Source organism: Emydura macquarii, unplaced genomic scaffold, assembly GCF_026122565.2.
Source record: "Emydura macquarii macquarii isolate MOO-44397 ecotype Brisbane River unplaced genomic scaffold, CSIRO-AGI_Emac_v2 contig_1254, whole genome shotgun sequence".
Classification (NCBI taxonomy): Eukaryota; Metazoa; Chordata; order Testudines; family Chelidae; genus Emydura; species Emydura macquarii.
In genome coordinates this window covers 288,846-309,553 of record NW_027131391.1, presented here as the reverse complement: position 1 = coordinate 309,553, position 20,708 = coordinate 288,846, and the positions used below count along the sequence as shown (strand labels likewise).

The 20,708-nt window shown below is 38.8% G+C and overlaps 1 protein-coding gene across 4 annotated transcripts in view; it reads right to left on the bottom strand.

Moving 5' to 3' along the window:
• LOC137154373 (solute carrier family 2, facilitated glucose transporter member 11-like) overlaps window positions 1-20,413 on the bottom strand; it is a 29,069-nt gene extending 8,656 nt beyond the window's left edge. Inside the window, exons 1-9 of one of the 4 annotated variants that reach the window (XM_067549962.1) lie at window positions 20,279-20,413; window positions 13,716-13,850; window positions 13,039-13,137; window positions 11,337-11,497; window positions 7,757-7,881; window positions 6,923-7,052; window positions 6,578-6,726; window positions 3,486-3,673; window positions 1,472-1,582 (exon numbers count right to left, since the gene is read on the bottom strand). In XM_067549962.1, the coding sequence (XP_067406063.1) occupies window positions 1,472-1,582; window positions 3,486-3,673; window positions 6,578-6,726; window positions 6,923-7,052; window positions 7,757-7,881; window positions 11,337-11,497; window positions 13,039-13,137; window positions 13,716-13,739 (987 nt within the window). In that variant the 5' untranslated portion in view covers window positions 13,740-13,850; window positions 20,279-20,413. Of the gene's footprint in view, window positions 1-1,471; window positions 1,583-3,485; window positions 3,674-6,577; window positions 6,727-6,922; window positions 7,053-7,756; window positions 7,882-8,592; window positions 11,286-11,325; window positions 11,498-13,038; window positions 13,138-13,715; window positions 13,851-20,278 lie in introns of those variants that run through there. The other 3 variants (XM_067549965.1, XM_067549963.1, XM_067549964.1) reach the window with 3 other exon arrangements.
• Window positions 20,414-20,708: the final 295 nt, after the last annotated feature.

The following is a 20,708-nucleotide window of genomic DNA, read 5'->3' as shown; positions in this document are numbered from 1 at the left end:
GAGCTCGTAATCAGGTTCCATGACTTCATTGGGCTTTTCTATAGCCTACTATTATATTTTGGTTAGGGAAATCGGCCTATGTCCTTCTTTCTCCTCCTCCTCCGTCTGACTTCCCACGTAGCTCCTGCCAGTATGAAAACTAGAGATGTTCAGGAAAAAATGTTCCCCATAAAAAGTTTCAGTGAAAATGAGTGCTTAATCACTATGGTTCAATAAGCTATTTGACCTCATTAGGCAAATCTCCATTCTGAACACAGCATCTTGCTTAGCTGCCTCAAAACTGCCTTAATGGCTAGAGGTTGCCTTAACGGGTGAAGCTAGACAAAGTTAGACTGTAAATGAGGAACAACTTGTTAATAGTAAGGGTAACTAATTACTGGAACAACTTATCAAATGTTGTAGATTCCCTATCACTGGGCATTTTCAAATCAAAATTGGATGTGATTCTTGAAGATAAGCTGTATTTGAAACAACAACTAATTCAGGGAAGTCCTATGTCCTATTTTATGCGGGAGGTCAGACTAGAGGATTATGGTGGTCCCTTCTGGCCTTGTAATCTATGAAAAAAGTACTAATAGTCCCATTGTGCCAGCAACTCTTTCTTGTGCAGAACCTGCCTCTTCTCTAGTTCTCACTGATTCCAAATCTTTTTCAAGCAAGTTCCTAATAGAACTGGAAATTGGTGTCCCTTCTAAGTGAAAGGAGATGTGGAACAATGTCCTTTTTAGGAGCCCATTCTGTTCTTCCTCATGTGTGGATGCCTTCCTAGAACTCCTTGAAAGACGAATATCATTGAATGAGGTCTCCTTGAGTAGACGCTAGATGGGATCATGGAATGAGCTAAGTATGCAACCTAAGAGATTGTCAGAGATAGAATCAGGAGCACATATCCTGAGGTTTAGAGGGTCATGAGGCCTGGTCCTCCTCTCTGCATCAATTCTGCTTTGATCAAGAACTTAAACTCAACCTTCCAATAGTAAAGAGTTGGAGTTCTTCTACCACATCTTCCTTCTACTCACCAAGCTTCACTGCACCTCTCAGTGAGCTCTTCCTATTTTGTAGATGTTCCAATAAATTGTGGGATGCAATATCCTTTATGGATCCTAATGCCAGAGCTCTCTTTTTAATGACAATTTCCTTCCATTGCACTGCCACCAGTGCAGGTCCTCCAGTGAAAGCAATGATGGAAGCGGTAATATAGGCGAGGCACTAGTGTCTGCTGGTGTTAATTCCATCATGTCATCTAAACTTGCTTTGACCAAGGTTAGATCACATGGAGATAGAAATGCTGGTGCCTTTGTCTATACTAGACTACCTGATGAGGTCAAAGAACAGAGGAAAGAAGCTACTACTTCATATTGAAAAACCCTTTTGCAGAAATAGAAACCTCTTTTCATTGATTCAGAGAGCTGTCCATCTCCCAAGTTATGGAAATTTTACATATCCCAGCGCCCAGTGCAGTGTGACTTACACACAATATGGAGGAGAGGAACTCACAGATCCCAGCTCCCAGAGATATGTAGGGGATACGATCTTGAGCAAATCCTGCTGTACGGAACACATCAAAGGCATAGAAATAGATCTGGAAAATGTAATGAAAGAAACAATATTTTAAAAAATATCACTGAACCACACCTGTGCAAGACTGTTTGTGAGTAAAAGGTCAGATAGCAGAGAGGTTGATTCTCACCCAGTAACCTCTTATCTGTGTGTATTTAATAGTTAATATTGAGCTCTTACCCTAACATTTGTGTTAAGATGTTTACATGGAACAGATTTTAATAGTTCCAATGGAAGATTAGTTACCTAAAGAGCTTTCCAACTTCATGGACATACTGAAATTCCATTACTGTGCCAAATCACAAAAGCAGGAGCTGGGGAATTATAAGCTGTTTAAGTATTTTTGGCTCAAGATAGTAATAGAAAAACATTATGATCCTAATGCATGTTCAGCCTCCATTCTGAGCTCAGTAAACTTTGCCTGTGTTTGTAAGGCATAACCTCCCCTCGCCCCCAATGTAAATGGAAAATTGAGTATCATCAGGAAAAACTAACTGAAGGGGCAAAAAACCCCTTCCCACTTTCACGCACAGCTCTGCTTGAAGTTCAGGGGAGTTGTGGTAGAATGAGGTGAGTAGGATTGGGCCCCAGACATTCAACTGCAATCGTGCAAAATGTCAAGGATTCCCACAGTGCAAGTGTACAAAGGATTCTGTCCTTAGAAAGACTATAGAACAGATTCTCAGATGGTGTAAATTGATGTAACTTAATTGAAGTCAATGGAGCTGAACTGATTCACACCAGCTGAAGACGTGGTCCAATTCTCCTGAATGCAGAAGGAAGAAAAATTGTATAATAACAATAATAAAAATATGATAGCAGTTGTTTAGGATTAGGAGTGTTTCTTTGTATCTCTATCTGCCCATTCTGCAGTGGTCTAAGGGGTTTTAAAGAAAAAAAATGACAGTCAGGGCAATAGACCAGTGGAACATTATTATATTGAGATACAGAACTCTCAGTGCACCAAGGTCTTGAAGATTTACACAGGAACATAAAATTTGCTATTTTGGTTCTTTTACTGGTAGTGGCTGACAGTAGCTTCTTCAGAGAAAGGTGCAAGAGTTTATTTGGGTATATCTTACAAAATCAATTCCATGCCATTGCAGGGGCCTTGGGCATTGATGTAGCTCAATCCCTCCTATTTTGTATTGGTAGCACACAATAATTTAGTCTCTGGAGGATTGTTATACTTAAATCTAATCCAGGTTATTGTGGTCAATGTATGGGGTAACTGGGTGGGGTTTAGTGGCCTGTGGTGTGCAAGAGATCAGAGTATATAATTTGTTGGTCCGTTTTGGCCTTAAACTCAGTCTAAGAATCCCTGTAATGGGCATAAATTGCTAATAGCAGAAGATTCTTCCTAATCTCCATCGCTTAGTTGTTGATGTATCCTGAAGCATGAGGCTATATAGAAATCTGTAAATTACAAATATATGTACTGAATGTACCTGTCAATGTTCTCATTATCAATATAAATGTCAAGTCCTTTTTTAATCCTATGAAACTCTTGGAGTAAATGATATTATGTGACAATAAGTTGCATGCATTAATTATACTTAAAAAATCCCTTTTTTAAATATCAGTTTCAGATTTGTTGCCTTTCAAATTCATTTTATACTACTCCTGCTTCTAAGTGTGTATGTTATAATGGACTTCCCCTCTTGTGAGCTGAGTTGTTGGTGAATGTGGTTTGAAAGAGACTAGGGGACTGGAAAATGTAACAAATGTTTTGAATGGATTGTGTACTTGTCTGGAGCTCTAGTGGAAGCAGGCGCTGCTGTGTCCGGGCTTTTGCTGCATTAAAATTGGTGGAATCTTTAGACTATGTGGTCTTGCTTCATATCTTTGAATACAGCTGGTGTTATAATATGTGGCTTTCTCAGTGACGATTTATAGTAAAGATGGAAATGAGGAGAATACTTAACTGCATTGATACCACTAAGCTGTATGGTAACACCAATAATGATCAGTAAGCACAACTGACATCGCAAGGATCGGTCTTTTATGAGTTCCAGGACATTAATGGGTTTGATTTTTTTCATTGTAGCCTGCTCCTTCACCATATCATCAATTGCTTCTTGATGATTCCCTTCACCCCACAGTTGCTTCAAAGCTGTAAAGGAAAAACACTCAAAACTATTAGGCAACAAACAAATTAACCCGTTATATGTGTTGGTCGATCAGTTTTTATCAGTCTTCAAGTCGTTTACTAACTAACTGACTCCATGCAAGGCCGTTGATCAATTAGTTAGATCCTGGCCCTGAGAGAATGGAAATAGAAAAGAAGGGGGGAGAGGGACCTCTAGCTCTGTGGCGTCAACCCCTATGCACTATAGATTAGGCTTTGCAATGTACAGGTGGGTTGAGGTCAGACAACCATTGATCTCTTCAGCATCATTTACTTCCTGCACTTGTAGCTGCAGTTACCAGAAACAGTATCTATTAATAATAATATTGGACCAAAATAAGATATGGAACTATGTAAATCGAAAGCAGTCTAAATTTACAGCTATTTAGAATCAGCTCCTGGAGACTCTCATCCACTTTCCAATGTACAAATTACACTCCTTATATATCATCTCTGAATTTGGGCCACTGAATCTAAGAGAATCTAAATTGGTGTAATTTATACACCAGGGGTGGGAAGAAATGCAGAAAAAATGCTTAATAGGAGAGTCGAGCTAAGTAGTTTTAAATTAAGATTAAGAGTAGTCCCTCCCTACTTGTGTACTCCTTCTTTCATCTCTTTGATGTGCATTATACACCAGTTTAGACTCTGAGTCAGACAAAGAGGGCCAAATTGAGAAATGATGTGTAAGAGTGTGTAATTTATATGTCAATAAATAGATTGAATTTCAAAGAGTCTAATTGTCTCCAAGGGAGTGTGAGCAGAAATGATGTTTAAATTAGGCCTCCTTATGCTAATTTAGTCTCCCTTAGACCTGCTTTCACATATTGTATCGTGATGTCTAATGGTGTTTAAATTGGTCTAATTTACACATGAAGGAACTGAAAGAAGAGTGACTTATACTAGACTCATCTCTGAATTCAATTTGCAGACTAGAAATTTTTCTTTAATTCTTTAATCTTAATTCTATACCATTACTTCTAGTGAAAATAGAATCATCACCACAGATCTCCCATTTTATAAGTATAAGGGAAAATATGGCAATTTGTGTGGTGAAGTCTTTTTTGTAATTTTTTTTAAACAGCAACCCCTCAACAAACATAGATAAAAAGTTTTCAATTCTTGGTATTTACATTATTCAGTTACCATGTTCCCAGTCTCTGCTTAGGTATTTCTTAGCTAAACTGTATATTTTATCACTTTTAATCTTTCCTCAAACCCTCCCTCCCTACCCCAGTATGTCGTTTTTGTTACTCTTTTCTGTACTCCTTCCAATTTGTCAATCAATCTTGGTATTGAGATACCCAAAAGTGAATATCATATTCAATGAGTAGTATCACCAGACCAGGTGGAGCAGGGTGTGATGCCTTTCTGCTTCATAATTTAAAGACTCAGTTTTTATTCTTTTGTCCCACAGCCAGAGTACATAGCAACCACCATATCTTGCTTGCTGCACCACTATCATCCATATGTCTTTTGTCATTTATTTTTCCTACTTTTCTTTATCATTCACTATTGAATTAGTGTTTTTCATCCCTAGCTATATTATCTTATAACTTTTCCATGTTGAATATATTTTTATTTCCCACCAATATTTCTAAACTTTTAGGTCTTCTTTACTATTTCTCTGTGCCCACTGGTGTTCAGAACACTAATAGTATATTTTCTCCAAATTCCTTCAACTTGCTGTTAATCCCCCAACCTCCAGATAATTAAGGAAGATATTAAATAGCTGATCTGTTCATTCATCCACCACTGATCCATTCATTGATCTACCATTCTAATGTATATTTATCAAAGTATGCAGTGAATAAATCAATTACTCAATCCATCAGTCAATTCTTATGTCATTGTTTAATGGATTGCTCCACCATGCTTTCCCTTAAACTTATCATTGACCTCTCACTCTTTTTAATTAAATCTTTACATGGAAGGCCATCAGTTCAGCCATCCGCACTTCAATTGATGTGAAGACACACATTAACTTTGTTCCCTGTCAGGTGTTGATATTCTCAGTAGCTGTTTTAAGAGAAACGTGGTATCCTGATCTCTTTCTGCTCCCTACTTTCAACAACCCCTCATTTAACAATATCTTTTCTGCTTCCTCACAGTCTCCACACTGTTGGTGCTAGAGCCCTTTCCCTTCCATTTCCTGCTGTCTGAAATTATCTTCTCTTACTTTTCTGCCTCATTCATTTACCATTTTTAAAATTTCATTTTTTAAATTTTTGCTTGCCTGTGCTTGTTCATTTATCTCTCTTCCTCTGTTATTGGCTTTAATACTGAATGCTTCAACTTTTCTAGTTTCTGTCTGAACAATATTTTGGGATACCATTAGTATGAAAGACTGTGCAAAATAAAGGTGTCTGATTTCAGCTGGCTTAAAAAAAGTGTTTAATTTTAAATAAATTTGTTCATATCTCAGTCTGCTATAATTACTCTCCATTAGTTGTGCTGTGCAATGTTATTGTTAGCTAGTAGTTTAGACAGATAAATATTTACCTTAACAAAGAAAACCAAAACTAACAAACAAACAAGTTACTGCTCAGAAAACGCACAGGGATCCAATCTGTTCAGGAATAAGATATCATTTTTACATTATCACTCTTCTGATTATAATTACAACTCAGTATAGCATAAATGTTAATTTTTGCACTTGTTATATATCAGAGTAAAGAAATTATGGCCACTAATTTTAGTCACAATGTTAACCCCCACTAAAACTTCTTCTGAACTATCCTGATGAAAGCATTAAGAAAGTACAGTGTACAAGTGGTATTTTGTTTCTTCAAAATGATATGGAATCTTTTCCTCTTCCAAGATTGCAGCACGAATAACTGGGCAGAAGCTACTAGAAAAAAGGCAGAAAATTAAGGTTGTCCATGTTACCTTTCTGGCAGCCTTCTCTGTCTCCTTTTTGTATCAGGAGGTAGTGTGGAGACTCAGGGAGAAATGGGAGAGTGACCAGCTGCAGCAGTGCTGCAATTCCACCAATAGCCATCAGTAAAGGCCACAAAGATTCAGTTCCTAGAAGTTCACTAGAGAGCACGGGTTAAAACAAGAAATAAAAGAACCCCAAATAATTCCATGAAACTTGCCAAATGTTTTTGAGTGATAAATGGGGAGACTGAATTAAACTATGTGGAATAATAATGGATAGCTAAAGAATGAATAGAAGAATAATACGCACACATCCCAGAAATTTAAATGCAAAGATAGATAAATTAGTTTTACCTTAGTCCTGCAATTTGCCCTATGCATTTTCCCATATTTACAAAAAGAGAGAGAGTGACACTTGTAAATCCACGCCGCTTCTTAGGGGAAATTTCTCCCAAATACTGCCCATGTAAACAGCAACCCAAACCTTGAATAGGAGAAAAGAGGGAGGATAGGTTTGTTTAAAAGAATGAAAATGTAATTGAAGTCCCACTGAAGTCAATGGGTTTTGACATTAACTTCAATGGAAGTGGAATTAGTTCTGTGGCTCCATATCACAAATTAACATTAAAGGGAGGATTCTTCTGTCTAAATGGAAATTAAGAAAGGTCAAAACCTATTTTTAAAAGAAAAAATTAGGGTGAATTCTGGTTTATTCTTTAAAAAATAAGAAATCTAACTGATGTTCTTGTATTCTACGCAGTGAGACTGAGATGTGATTTTGATAACATACATAGGGATAAAAGATGTAAAATGCAAACCTTTTCAGTCTAGGCAGGATACCAGCAATACAAAGTGAACATTATTTATTTTATTGTTTGCAGGGCCACGATATCTCTACTGTCAGCTGTATTACCTAGTCTTTTTTTAAGTTAACACTTCCAGGGTGTTTTCCTTTAAGCTGGAAGAATATTGTCTCAAGCAATCAGGTGCATTCTCTCATTTCTCTCTCTGAACCTCTTTATTCTGTATCTTTTGGGTTATCATCTCCTTTCTTTCACTCTATAACAACTTATTGACCTCTTTCATTTTGATATTTTAGTAATATTGATCTAGCCTCTGGTTTACAAGTTTGTACAACCAGGGGATCCCAACTGATTATTATACAAGTAGAAATCAAACACAACCTACCTGAATTAAAACCACAAAGGAAACGCCCAATCAAAATCATCTCAAAGGACTTTGTCATCTTACTGAAGCCCCAGAGAAATGCAGCTGCTATCAGAAGCAGGTTATTGCACATAAGACATTTCTTTCTGTAACAGCACACAAAAGACATATAAAACTGGTAACATCACCTCACTTGCTTTCCCCAAATACCCTCTTTTTATCCTCTGAGTGTACAAATAAAGTCATCACCATTACTGAATCCAGAATTTGCAAGTGGGACCTAGCAGTTGAGTTTGCCATGCTGTTGAGTCATTACTTAAATTGATACCAAAAGTGGTGTAATCTAAATTTAAAGTGGACTGTTCAAATGTGTATCGGAGCCTTTCTGTCAGATAAAGCAGAGGCTGTATTGATAATTTTGAAAGAATATTTCTTTAAAGATACCCATCCCAACAGATCTCCCACACCTGAATCTGTGCCATCTGATGGGAATTCTTTAAGATCAAAGTTCTGAGATTTTGGTTTCAGTAAGGGCATCTGGCACTATCCCTGCAGAGGAACCTAGATAACCAACAATGTTCTACTAGACAGTTCCTTTCTGATCAGAGTTTGTGAAGGCACTCCTCTGGAGATTATGAAGTCGATGGGAGTTATGCAAACTACTCTGCGTAGCTTGCGTAACTGCCATCGACTGCCGCTGAATTTCACCAGCAGTGTAAAGCAGGCCCTACTGTTCAACTGCACTACTTCCTAGCTCTTTGCCTTTTTGGACACACCCTACAGTTAAACTGTCTGTATCCTTTACCTGTGTTTGAATGTCAGTCTTTATTTGAAAAGAAAAATATTGAGGCACTTACTAGTACATGGATTAGGTCACCAACAATCCAGGCAACACACATGATCTTCACACCCACTCAAAAATTTTTTGTTTCATCTTCATTTTTATTGGTGCTATGTGTGATTAATGATCCTCATTGATGCTTAATGCTAGCAGCTATGCGGCATCAGTGAACTTCTTGTCTCAGTGAACTTCAGTGACTCATTCTTGTCTTTGGCCTTTTATGCTTTTGTGCCTGCCTCCCTGTCCCTTCCTCTTATGGCTTCTAAGGAAAGAAGAATCCTAAGAACTTCAGAAAGCATTCCTAACACAGTCAGATCTCATTCCCCATGGATATACACATTTATCCAGTCTTGAAAGGAGAAAGACTAGGGATGATTTACCCCTGATGGCTCCAGATTGCCTTGGATGTATGAGTCCTCAGTATTATCCAGGAGGGACTATAACATCTGATTGATAGAAATTCTGTACAATTGTCTACCTCTGTCAAGGATGCATGAAAATTGAATAGTGTCATGAGGACTTACATCAAAAAATCCATATTCTGGGGGGAAAAAAGACATGTAGTCTATACCACTGGATGAAAGGAGAGATTTTTACACTAGATACTCCCTGGTGAAATTCGGCAGCAGTTGACGGAAGTTACGCAAGCTACGCAGAGTGGTTTGTGTAACTCCTGTCGACTTCATAACTTCAGTTTTGCACACCGTCTCCACTGCGCTGCGCTGATAGCAAATGCATGCCCGTCAATGCAGTGCTACGCTTTTTTTGGAGGTGGTTTTAATAGATTGACTTCTGGATCGATTGAGCGGGTCTTCACTTCTGCTCAAGTGTTCCGGATAGATCAATATGATGGCAGCAAATTTGCCACTGTCAGTATAGACATACATTCATCCTAGTTATCCTTAATTTGAGAGCTCAGTTTTTCTTATTTTTAAAATGTCGTAACATTCTAAATTACTTCTAAAGATAGTGCTGAAGTTCCATTTTAGTCATCCATAGTAGCTCAATAGGCTCCACTCTTTCTAAAAGACCATTTGTGTATGACTGTGGCTGAATCTGATGTTGCTATAATCTGATCAAGATGCATCTGAAGGTCATGCTGAGGCTGATTTGATGTGAAATAAACTTGCTGTGATAGTGAGCCTGCAATCAGTACCATCCAGGAGATATTCAGAAGTATGTGTGTGTGTATGCTTCATTAAGCAGAATTGCTTAGATTTCACCTCTGGACAAGGATGAAGATTAGGTCTATTAGTGTTATACAACTTCTTTGTGAATAAGCTAGGTGCCTCCATACTCTCTTGCCTTTTAGGAATTTTAATTTTTCAGGGCATCTCTAATTTTCCTTTTACTGCTTTTTTATATATTTCTGAGTCCCCGTATTTTAATACTGTCTATATACTTTAAAAAAACTAGAAAACTCAAAGGCATTTTATCCTCTTAAAAATGTGTTCCTTTTAAAAGTAATTTACACCTTGAATAAATTTCAAGGCACATTTTGTAGTTCTTGTTTTTCCATTGTGAGAAGGATGAAAAATGGAGTATTGCATGGCACCTATGTTTCAGTGCAGGGCTGGTTCTCTACAGCTTTGAGACTGGGTTGTTGCCATCTTGGCTTTATGCCGGGCCACAAACTCAAGAATGAGTGATTGCCAACTACAGCTCAAAAGCTGGTCTCTCTCGCCAGCAGAAGTTGGTCCAATAAAAGACATTACCTCACCCACCTTGTCTTTCTAATTACAGATAAGTAATGTCCCCTTGAACATTTCATAAATAGGTATTTTATTTTCTAAATCCTTAGTTTAGGGCTTTTTCCCCAAGAAACAGAACTGCTCCTCCTGAGCCATACCCATTACTGGATATTATATTTTCTGGTCACATCAGTATAATGCTCATGAAAGAGATTAGAGCTAATGGCAGCGAAATATGGAGTATCCTGTTAATCTACAGAACAGATACATCAGACAGTAGCAGTGCAAGTTTCTCTGCCCTATTCCACTAATGTACTTTCACCATGTTTTGGAGGACCAGGCTATCAGGATGCAAAGAGTAGCTCAATCTCCATTTTATTTCACTCTTTGGTTTCTGCTGAAAGGCAGAAGAAAGGTGACAATTTTATGCCAGTTAAGATTATCAAATAGAGGTAAGTATATTAGTCAATTAAACTATGCTGATTTACAGCATCTGAGGAACCCAATATATTTAGTTAGAATTTAAAAGTAAGGGACAGTAATTTCCCTGTGAGTGCATGTAAGTTTTCCCCAATTGTTGTATTCTATAATCATTTTGATCAGGGAGGATTAGTCTGAACTCCCTTTGGAGAAGGTCAGTGCCCTTCCTTAACTGACTGGCAGGATGAAAAGTAACATGATGAGTAACATGGAGTGCTACCTTCCAGAAGCTGATTCACTCACTATTGTAGCTCTGACAGCAATCAAATTCTGGTTTCCTATATAGGATTGCAGAGCACGAGGCCACCAGATCACTCTTAAAATCAGTTTTAATCTACTTTTTTCTGCACAACACAGGTATTAATATTTTGGACTGAACACTTGGGTGAAAGAGGTAAATAGAGAACTATCACTGAAATATATATAACTACATTAATTGGAGGGATGGTGTGAACTAATGCAACACTGTGGTTAGAAAAATATGGACTATTTTTCCTTTCCCTAGGGACAATTGTCTCAACGCCAACCATACTTTTTCTACCTTGTTATATAGGATAGTTTTTAAAAGTGCTTTTTACTTGATACAGACTTTCCATATTTTGCAGACAAGTATCTTGAGCTGATGGTTCCCAAGAATCCCCCAATGCTAAAGACAGAGACAATGAAAGACCACAGTAATGTGAGGGTCTGCTCATCGATGACAGAGTGGTAGCGCTCTTGCCAGGTGTCATTGATGAAGTTCTTGATGTACTAAAAGAAAAATTGATGGGGGGAAGGAGTTTCATTACCAATAATCCCAATGATAAGTGTGACAGATATGATAATGTCCTGCACAAACCTTACTGAATTAAATAAAACCTTATTGAGTTAAGTTCAAGTATTTTAAGAGTTCAGTGTATTAAAATACAAATGCTTATGTACTATTGATGGATTGTATGTATTTCTATGGGGCAGGGGGACCACAGCCCACCTGGAACTAAGATTAATTGGCTGTAGTTAGTCACATTCAATCAGGTTGTAACACCTCCAATGAGCTACTACCACCTGGAGAAAGGCTTGCATATACTGGGTCAAACTGGATTCTCCAGGGACTAACCGACAAATAATAGATTTTTGGTTAAATAACCTGAGTTAAAGCTGACTCATGGTCTTCTTTCTGATCCAGCAAATGGACAGGACCTCAAGCCCAAGGGTTGGGGGGACTTTGGGCTACTGGAGCCCCATAAAGGCTGAGGATTCTTGTTCTGAGCAAAAGCAGCAATGATCACAGGAAAAGCCCTGTGTGGGGTTTGAAGGACTGTTCTCTTACCAGAGCCTTTTTTGGAGTTGTGGTGATCGTGATCCCTGGTAAGCTTATTAGTGTGCATGTAAGTGCTTTTTATTGTTTTTAATGTTTTCTCTGTAATGCTTTTACTTTAAGAATAGGTGTGCTTACTTATAAAGAGCTGTGTGGTAACCTGTAACTGTTGGCAATTGCACTGCTGTTAGTCTTTGAAGACAAAGTAGAAGTGCAGATGCTGGCCGTATAGGCAGTCTGCCTTGCTGGGGGATATCACAGTGTAAGCTGCGGGCTGTGCAGTTTGGAAATATCCTGGTTGTGTGGGGGGAGAAACATGTCTATGCTCAAGAGGGGTAATGGCTGAGGAGCCGGGAGCCTAGATTGGGTGCCCTTGCTGGACCATGGAGGGGGATTACACATGCAATTGCCTTAAACTTTGACAATAAGGTCTCTTATTATATCTAAAATTTCTAATTTAGAAAAAAAATTACTGTGTAAGTTGAACTAATTCTTTCCATACTCTGAATTGTCTTCCTTCAGCTGAACTATTATAATGAAGTTGGTATGAGAGATGAAGGTACTTAATTTGCTATAATAGTTCAGTGCTTAGATTTTAATTTGTACGTTGAGCTTCACTCTGTATCTTTTCTTCTTTCATGTTCTAGTCATTATAAGAGACACTTCTGTCATCAAGGCTCATATGAGACTCCCATTAATAAGGATACATACAATGAAATAGACACTTTTTAAAGGGTAGCAAATCACATGAGTCTTCATCTTCTAATAAAAGTCTGTGGTGCAGTTAGTCTCCTGTTCCTTTACAAATGTCCATGGTCCTTAATAAATTCTGCTTAGCTGTCATCCCTTGGGGTTTTACAAACTATTCTTACCTTTCCTTATGGATGGAGTGGGAATGGAAGGAGTTGAGGAAAGAATTTTAAGTTGTCTTAAAGAACATGCCCAGGCCAGAACCTGACACTGTGAACTTAGCTGTAGAGGATGCTCTGCTTACCAGGGAAGGATAGCTGATCATAGAAACTTGGAAGCCATAGGAGAAGGTTCCACCAATTCCCAATACAAAAATCATTAGAAATAGCCCCTGACACTGAACCTGGAAGATAGAAGACAAGTTTTTGGTATGGTCAGGCTGTACATGGCCCTGCCTCCTCATCCTTGCACATACAAAATTCTTAGAAATAATTAGTGAATTTCCTATTGTATTAACAGGGGATTTGAACAACAAATAATCCCTTGAAATACTAAATTATATACCTTAAAAATCTCTTTTAATTAGAGAGATATTTCTCACTTAGAGTGTAAGTCTTCTCCAGCTGTGGGTGACTGTGCCAAATATAGGTATTCAGAGCTTGAAAATATTTACTTTTTATTTTGTTTTCTGACTTTGGGTCACTAACTACATTGAACATTCTTCACTGATTTGCATATCCCTGAAAATATAATCGTATAAATTTAGAAAAATAAAAGTTTTGGGTCAAACAGTCTGAAGTACCACATTTACTTTTCTGATTTGGGGAGAAAATGTTAAAATTACTAAATTAGAGTTTGAATGTCATTCTAGAAGTACAAGAAGCATGAAAATGAACAGATCCTTTCTCATGTTCTCCCTTTTCCCTGCCATCTTGCTGGATTTTTAATGCTTGGCACATAGATAAATGACAGAGCACTCACCAAGTCTGAGAGAGAGCTGCCCATCTTCAGGGTGAGAGTTTTCTTAGCTCTTTGTTTTGTGGCAGGTCTCTTGAATTAGCAGGATGGTTTCCGCTGTTCCTTCCTAAATTGTATAATCCAGGCACTAGAAGAAGCCTGTAGGTTTGGACCAGTCAAAGTTAAATTTGACTTTGTACTGTTTGCTTTGCATTATTTCTTTCATGCCCATTGGATAAGGTTCAGAACACTTAGAATTTGTCTGTTTATTCTGTCATTCAGTCTCATCTTGTAGGGAAATATTTCTTTCCAACTATGAAAGTGTGTAGAAAGTGAGTGTTCATAGACTAGAGATGACAAAATTTATTTTATGCCTTCAAATGGTAGCTGTTACTATTTGATTAAATAAGAGACCCCTGATTTTGTTTGTTAAAACAAGACTGTTTAGGAAATGATTAACCTGGTAAAGAGACAAGGTGGATGAGGTGATATCTTTTATTGGACCAGCTTCTATTGGTGAGAGAGTCAAGCTTTCAGCTACACGGAGCTCTTCTTCAGGTCTGGCAAATATACTCAGGGATTTCCACACTTAAAACACTGCAACGCTTCACTGAAGACACTATCTACCCTGACGAGAGGGGTTCTGTCAGTGTAGTTACTCCACCTCCCTGAGATCCAGTAGCTAGGGCCTGCTGTACACTACAGAGTGAGGTTGATGCAAGGCAACTTATGTCGACCTAACTCTGTAAGCGTCTACACTAAAATGTGGCTCCCACTGATGTAACTTGCTCAGTACGCCGACTTAATAACTCCACCTCCGCAAGAGGAGGAGCGCTTAGGTCAACATAATTAGGTCAACGCAGTATCAGTGTAGACACTGTGTTACTTACGTTGACTTTAGTGGCTTTCAGGAGGTGTCCCACAGTGCCCCACTGTGACTGCTCTGGTCACCATTTTGAACTCCGCTGCCTGGCGGCCAGGTACACAGGTATACGTCCCTCCCCTCTAAAGCCCAATAAATTTTTTAAATTCCATTTCCTCTTTGCTCAGTGTGGAGGTCTCACCTAGTGACTGCCCAAGTGACCATGCTGGTTCTACACTGCAGACACGCTCCTCCCTGGAATACACAGGAGGTGGTGGGTCTCCTGGCTCTGTGTGGAGAAGAGGCTGTGCAGGCACAGGTCTGATCCAGCCATAGAAACATCGATATCTATGAGCAGATCACTTGGGGCATGGAGGAGAAGGGCTACAAGAGGAACCTGCAGCAGTGCTGCGTGAAAGCCAAGGAGCTGCAGCAGGCATACCAGAAGGCAAGGGAAGCTAACAGTCACTCTGGTGTGGAGCTGCAGTTGTTGCTTTTTCGAAGAGCTGCATGCCATCCTCCGCAGAGGCACTCCCACCCCCAAGAGCCCATGGATACTTTAGAGCAGGGTTGCCAGCCGTCCATAAATTTACAAACTGGCAGTAAAAAAGTGTTAAAATTGTACAGTATCAGTAAATCCGTAAATAAGTGAAAATGTCCATAAAATTGGGTAGAAATAAAATATATTGTATTTTGACATTGATTGTTGTCGTTCCGAATCACTTCTTGTATCAAAAAACTACACTGATCATGACTTTATCAATTTCCTGTTTTCTATTATTGCACACATCCAAAGAATCCAATTGATCAATTAACTGCAGCTAAAACAATTGCATAATTCCAAATTCTTGTGTACAGAATATTGCGAGCGAGCACACACTTTTGTGACATTACTGTATTGTTTATAGTATTTTTAGTGATGTCAGTAAAAAGTTTACCGTGTCAGTAAAAAAAATCAACTTCAGATCTTCATGTCAATAAAAACTAAAATGCAAGGTTGGCAACTCTTCTTTAGAGGAGTCACTCGCAGGACCCTGGAGTGAAAAGTGAGAAGGTGGTGGAGGAGGAGAAGTATGGGGGATAGGTAACCAGGATTCAGTAGTGCAGCGATCCAGGACCTGTTTTTAACTTCAGAGCTGTCAAGCCAGTCCCTACAGTCCATCCTGGGTGAGCCTGATGCAGGAGAAGGGACCTCTGGTAAGTATGTGAGAGAGAGACAGTTGGTTCATGTTTGTGAAATGAAAGTGACTGTCCTTTCCCTTTCAGAAGAGAGCACAAATTGTCATGTTCCCCATAGCTCCTCTGGTGGCTCTGCAAATATTGCAGGATCAGGCACCTGTACTCACAACACTCATCATAATAGTGCAGAGCTGTGCAGGATCAGTGCTTCTCACAAAGATGGTGGATGTGTGGGTTTGCAGGGCTTTTGAAAAGAGGCACAAAACATTATGGGATGCAGATAAAATTACGGAATGGTGAAAAGTGCATCATGGGATGTTGAAACCATGTTCCCAACTTGTTTGCCCCCATGCGGTAGTGCAAACCCTTCCCAAAACACCCTGTGTTAGATGGTGGCAAATTGCACTGTTGGATAGCTACTCATGGTGCACTGCTCTCTGCATTGATGTAAATGCTGATAGTAAGGATGTGCACCACCAACACAGGAGCATAGTGTAGATATGCAAAAGTGATTTAATTATTGTGGTGGCTGTATGCTACCATAACTTGGGTTGACTTAATCTTGTAGTGTAGGCTTGCCCTAGGTCGATGGGAGAATTCACCCATTGATGTAGCACTGTCAACAGTAGGGATTAGGTCAGTTTAACTGTGATGCCCGGGTGTGTTGGTTTTTCGCACCCCTGAGTGGTGTAGTTATACCAATCTATCTTCCTAAATAAAGGGCAGAACAAATTGTTTAGCATAAATAGTTAACAAACACATCAAGAGACTTCAAAGTGAACTGGCCCCTTAATGCCTCTCCAGTCATAGGAGGGGGAAAGGGGGGAAAAAAAGATGGGCTGGGTTGTTTTTCCTTTGCCCCCACTATGACTGGAGAGGTATTAAGGAATAAAAGCTCATTCCAGGTTTTTAGAGAGGTGCTAAAGGGCCACTTCATCTTGAATAGTCCCTTGAAATATGTATTACTATTTATGCTAAACAGTCTGTTCAACCTTCTATTTAGCTATGGCACTGAATACCTTTCCCAAATCTTAAGAATTGCTCTGGGCCAGTCTACACTTGAAACGCTGCATAGCACCGCTGTAGCATGTAAGTGAAGATGCTCCTATGCCGACAGTAGAGCTTCTCCCATCAGTGTAGTTAATCCACCTCCAGAAGAGGCGGTAGCTATGTCAAAAGGAGAAGCTCCCCAACTGATATAGTGCTGTTAGCGGGGGTTAGGTCAGTATAACTACATCGCTCAATAGTGTGGATTTTCCACACCTCTGAGCAACGTGCTTGTACCGAGGTATGTCTGTAGTGGAGACCTAGCCTCTGTGTAAGCTAGAAAGTTTGTCCCTCTCACCAACAGAAGTTGGTCCAATAAGATATTACCTTGCCCACCTTGTGTCTCTAATATCCTGGAACCAACATGGCTATGACACTGCATAATCCTGGAAAGACTCAAATGTATAAGATGTTGGACAAACTACTGTCCGATTTAGCATACATTTATTGAATATCTTGATTAAAACTTCCTTAGCAGTCATTTCACTGCCTCTTTCCTATATCACTGATTTCTTAGCCGTGGGCTTGGGGTCATGGAGATGCAACAGAAAACTTGTATTCAGCCAGTAGTTATAGCCTGTATAGGGGAAAATATGTTTAATGGAGCTCTGCAAGTTATCACAATGCAAAGAAATGCTGCTCCCATGCTTACATTTGACTTTGAGAGAAACTGACCTATCTTAATGAAGCTTGGCAATATATGCTGGGAAAAGCCAAAATATACATTTAAAGAGTTACATGGTTTTGCGTTATGTACATTTCATTGCAGTTAATGTTGCACTCTGTGTGGAAGGGAAAGTTGGGGAACATATAAAGGCACAGAAACACTCATTGGGGAAGCTGAGCATAACTTTAGTGGAGTGAAATTGAAAGTTACAGTAATTTCTGCTAATGCTTCTTAACTTCCTTATGCAGAGCTCTCCTTTCTGAACCTTTATTTGTCCTGCTTTTCCTTTGGATTGGGTTTCTCTGATGATCCTCCTGCTTATCCAATAAAGAGAAAAAGTCCCTGGGTCATGTTGAATGGAGGCATTCATCTTGCCCGCTTCTCACTAGACCCTGGAACTCATTTAATCTTTTCTTCTTCCTCAGTCAGCTGTCTTGCCCTCCATGAAGAGTTCAGGCTTCTGATTTCCAGATAAAAGCCACAATAAAGATCTCCAGTTCAGTGGTCCAGCTGGGAATTATATCCCGCACTTTAACCCTACTTTGAGCAACGCTTACTTTATCCTGATCATTTCTTCATTATAGCAGAAAGGCATAATTTCTGGTTGATTAGCCCTTACTGTTTCTTGTGTTCTGCCCTAGACACAGACCTGAGCCTTCTACCTCTTTCACCTCCTGTCTTAATTGGTATTGGCATCCTAAATGCCTCACAGGCTCTTTCTTGGTTGACGCTAGATCTGTAAGTCATATTGCTGAAGTTGCTATGGAGACTTAAATTGCAGAAGCCTTTGTAACAAAGCATGGTCAGTATATCAGCAGCTAAGTCATATAAAGGTAGTGGTGGAAGTATTCTATAGCTATTAGAACTGACAACAGTTCTCATTGCCTTGTCCTTTAAAGAGGAAGTTATCGCTGGGGATCTTCCCTAAGGACCTCTTAGTTCTAAATTAGAGGAAATATTGCCCTCTCTCTGGGAAATCTTCTGATTGGAGGAGGCTCTGGAGATGGCCTGCTACTTGGCATATGTTGTCTTGATCAAATGGGGGGAAAAGTGGTCAAACTTTCAGGTGGTGTGTCCTCCTTCAGAAATGGTAGAGGGTTCCTGCACTCAGCTGATCCTAAATCCTGTGGTCACAGAAAGTGAGGCTGAGATGTCCAGGTGTTAGAAACAGTATTTTTGTTGGTGGCATGAATAAGGTATCATCAGCCTGCTCCATTGATATTTTTGTATATTTTGTAGATCTGTTTTTCTCTTTTGGCAGTGTCTTGTGACAGTTGCTGCTGCTGTGTCTTTACTGTGTACAGGGTGCCCTTGTCAAATAGAACAGAACTCAGGGCAGTTGCCCTTCTGAAGATGAATGTGATGCAGGCAGGAAAAATAAGACCTATGAAACCAATGGCAACACAATAAACTGACAGATCAAAGTTAGATGATGGTTTTCATTATCACAATAGTTTACTGTCTATATGGGATGAAAAAATAAGATGAGAGGCAGAGTTTCTATATTATGCTGCTGCTACTACTACTACTACACAGATCTCACACAGCCAAGACCAGAAGACCTAAGTTTGGCATTGTTTCTGTAACCATGTTCTCATCTTTGTCACAACTTGAGAAGTCGTTTTTGAAATAGAGCTGGTAAAAATCTTTGACATCTTTTGGTTTAAAAAAAAGTTGGGCTTTAGGAAGCTTCAGAGTGAATCAAAGCAAACAAGTTTATTTTGAAATGAAATGAAAAATTAAAATGTTGCTTCATTTCATTTTTAACCTGTTAAAACTGAAGTGAAATGACATTTTAAGTTGATTTTAAACAAAAATTTTCATTTCAGATTTTCCTGCAGGAACACTGAAATTTTTCTTTGGAATGTACATTTTCCAGTGAAAAATTTAGGTCTCAAGGTAACCATATTTTTTGGTGCGGAAAAATGTCTAGAGTCAGTTCAGGTCAGTGATCTACTTTCAGTTGTTTTTCTGAAGCTGGCACGTGACAGCCAGACTCTGGGGCTCAATTCTAGTTACACATTTCCATTTCACTCAGAGAACTCAGTCACTCTGTTTCTCTCCTATTCACAAGGCCTGTTTTCTCTTACATTCCCTGAGGTGTCCATCGCTCTTCTGCTTCAGTGGATTGTATTTTCACATATTTTGTTTGTGTTCTCTTACGCCATGTGCTAATAAGCACCTCATGACTCTCCCTGTCCTTTGTCTGTCTCCCAGACTGTCCTCCCAGCTACCTAGGAGCCTTCAGGTAATGCTCTTTTTCCAGTATTTTTTCACTTTTCTTGTTAAAGGGATATCATCTAAAAAGTATATTATGCTGTTTCAACCATCTTGACTACAGAACAGACTATTACTCAGAGAAGCCATATCACATACATAGATTTATTTTAAAGAGGTCTTAATGGAAATATTACAGAAAAATTTTCAATGTTTTACATTTTTCACAAATTTTAACCAAAATTTTAATGAAATTATATCAGTATTTATACCAATATATTTTCAAAATCTTTAATGAAATATTTCATTTACCAAAACTCAGTGTTCAGACAGAAAACATGATTTTCAATAAAGGAAAAAAAAAAATAAGAATTTCAACATGTTGGTTAAAATCATGAAAAATTTTGTGAGACAGAAAAGTTTGATCTTGTGAAATAGAAATAACTTCAAAATTTCAAATTTTTGTTCAAAATTATTTTCTTCGGTTTTGACCAGCTTTAGTTTTCAGTGAGTAGGAGAAAGATTTTTTTCTATTGCTATATTGGTTTAGTCATCTTTAAAGTGCTGATAGTGTTAAAAACACCAGCTGCAGTAAATAAACCCCAGGGTACTCACCAGGTCTGCGAGGAAGCTGGCCATCTGTGGTTAAAGGATTTACTACTCCAAGTCCCTAGTATGTCTCTTGTATTATAAATGAATGAACTGATTTTTGTGTCTACATCCTTGTCCGATGGTGCAGGAATGAGGAACTGGCACGACGGGATTAATGTTAAATTTGTACTTTGTTTTTCTCTTTGTATTATATTATTTACGCCAGTTGCGCAAGGTTAAACTGTTGGATTAACTATTTCAGGAAATAATTATGTCTAGTCCAAACCAACAATGGGAAAGGTATCCCTGCCTCAGAATATTAGCCGTTGGGAGGTGCTCACTGATTTGGGAAAGGAAAGAGGCAAATGGATCAGGCATAAAACTTTAAGTGTTCCAGTTACTGTAAAATACTTTAGTTCTCTGATCTAAATTCAGACATATCTCTGCAGTAATA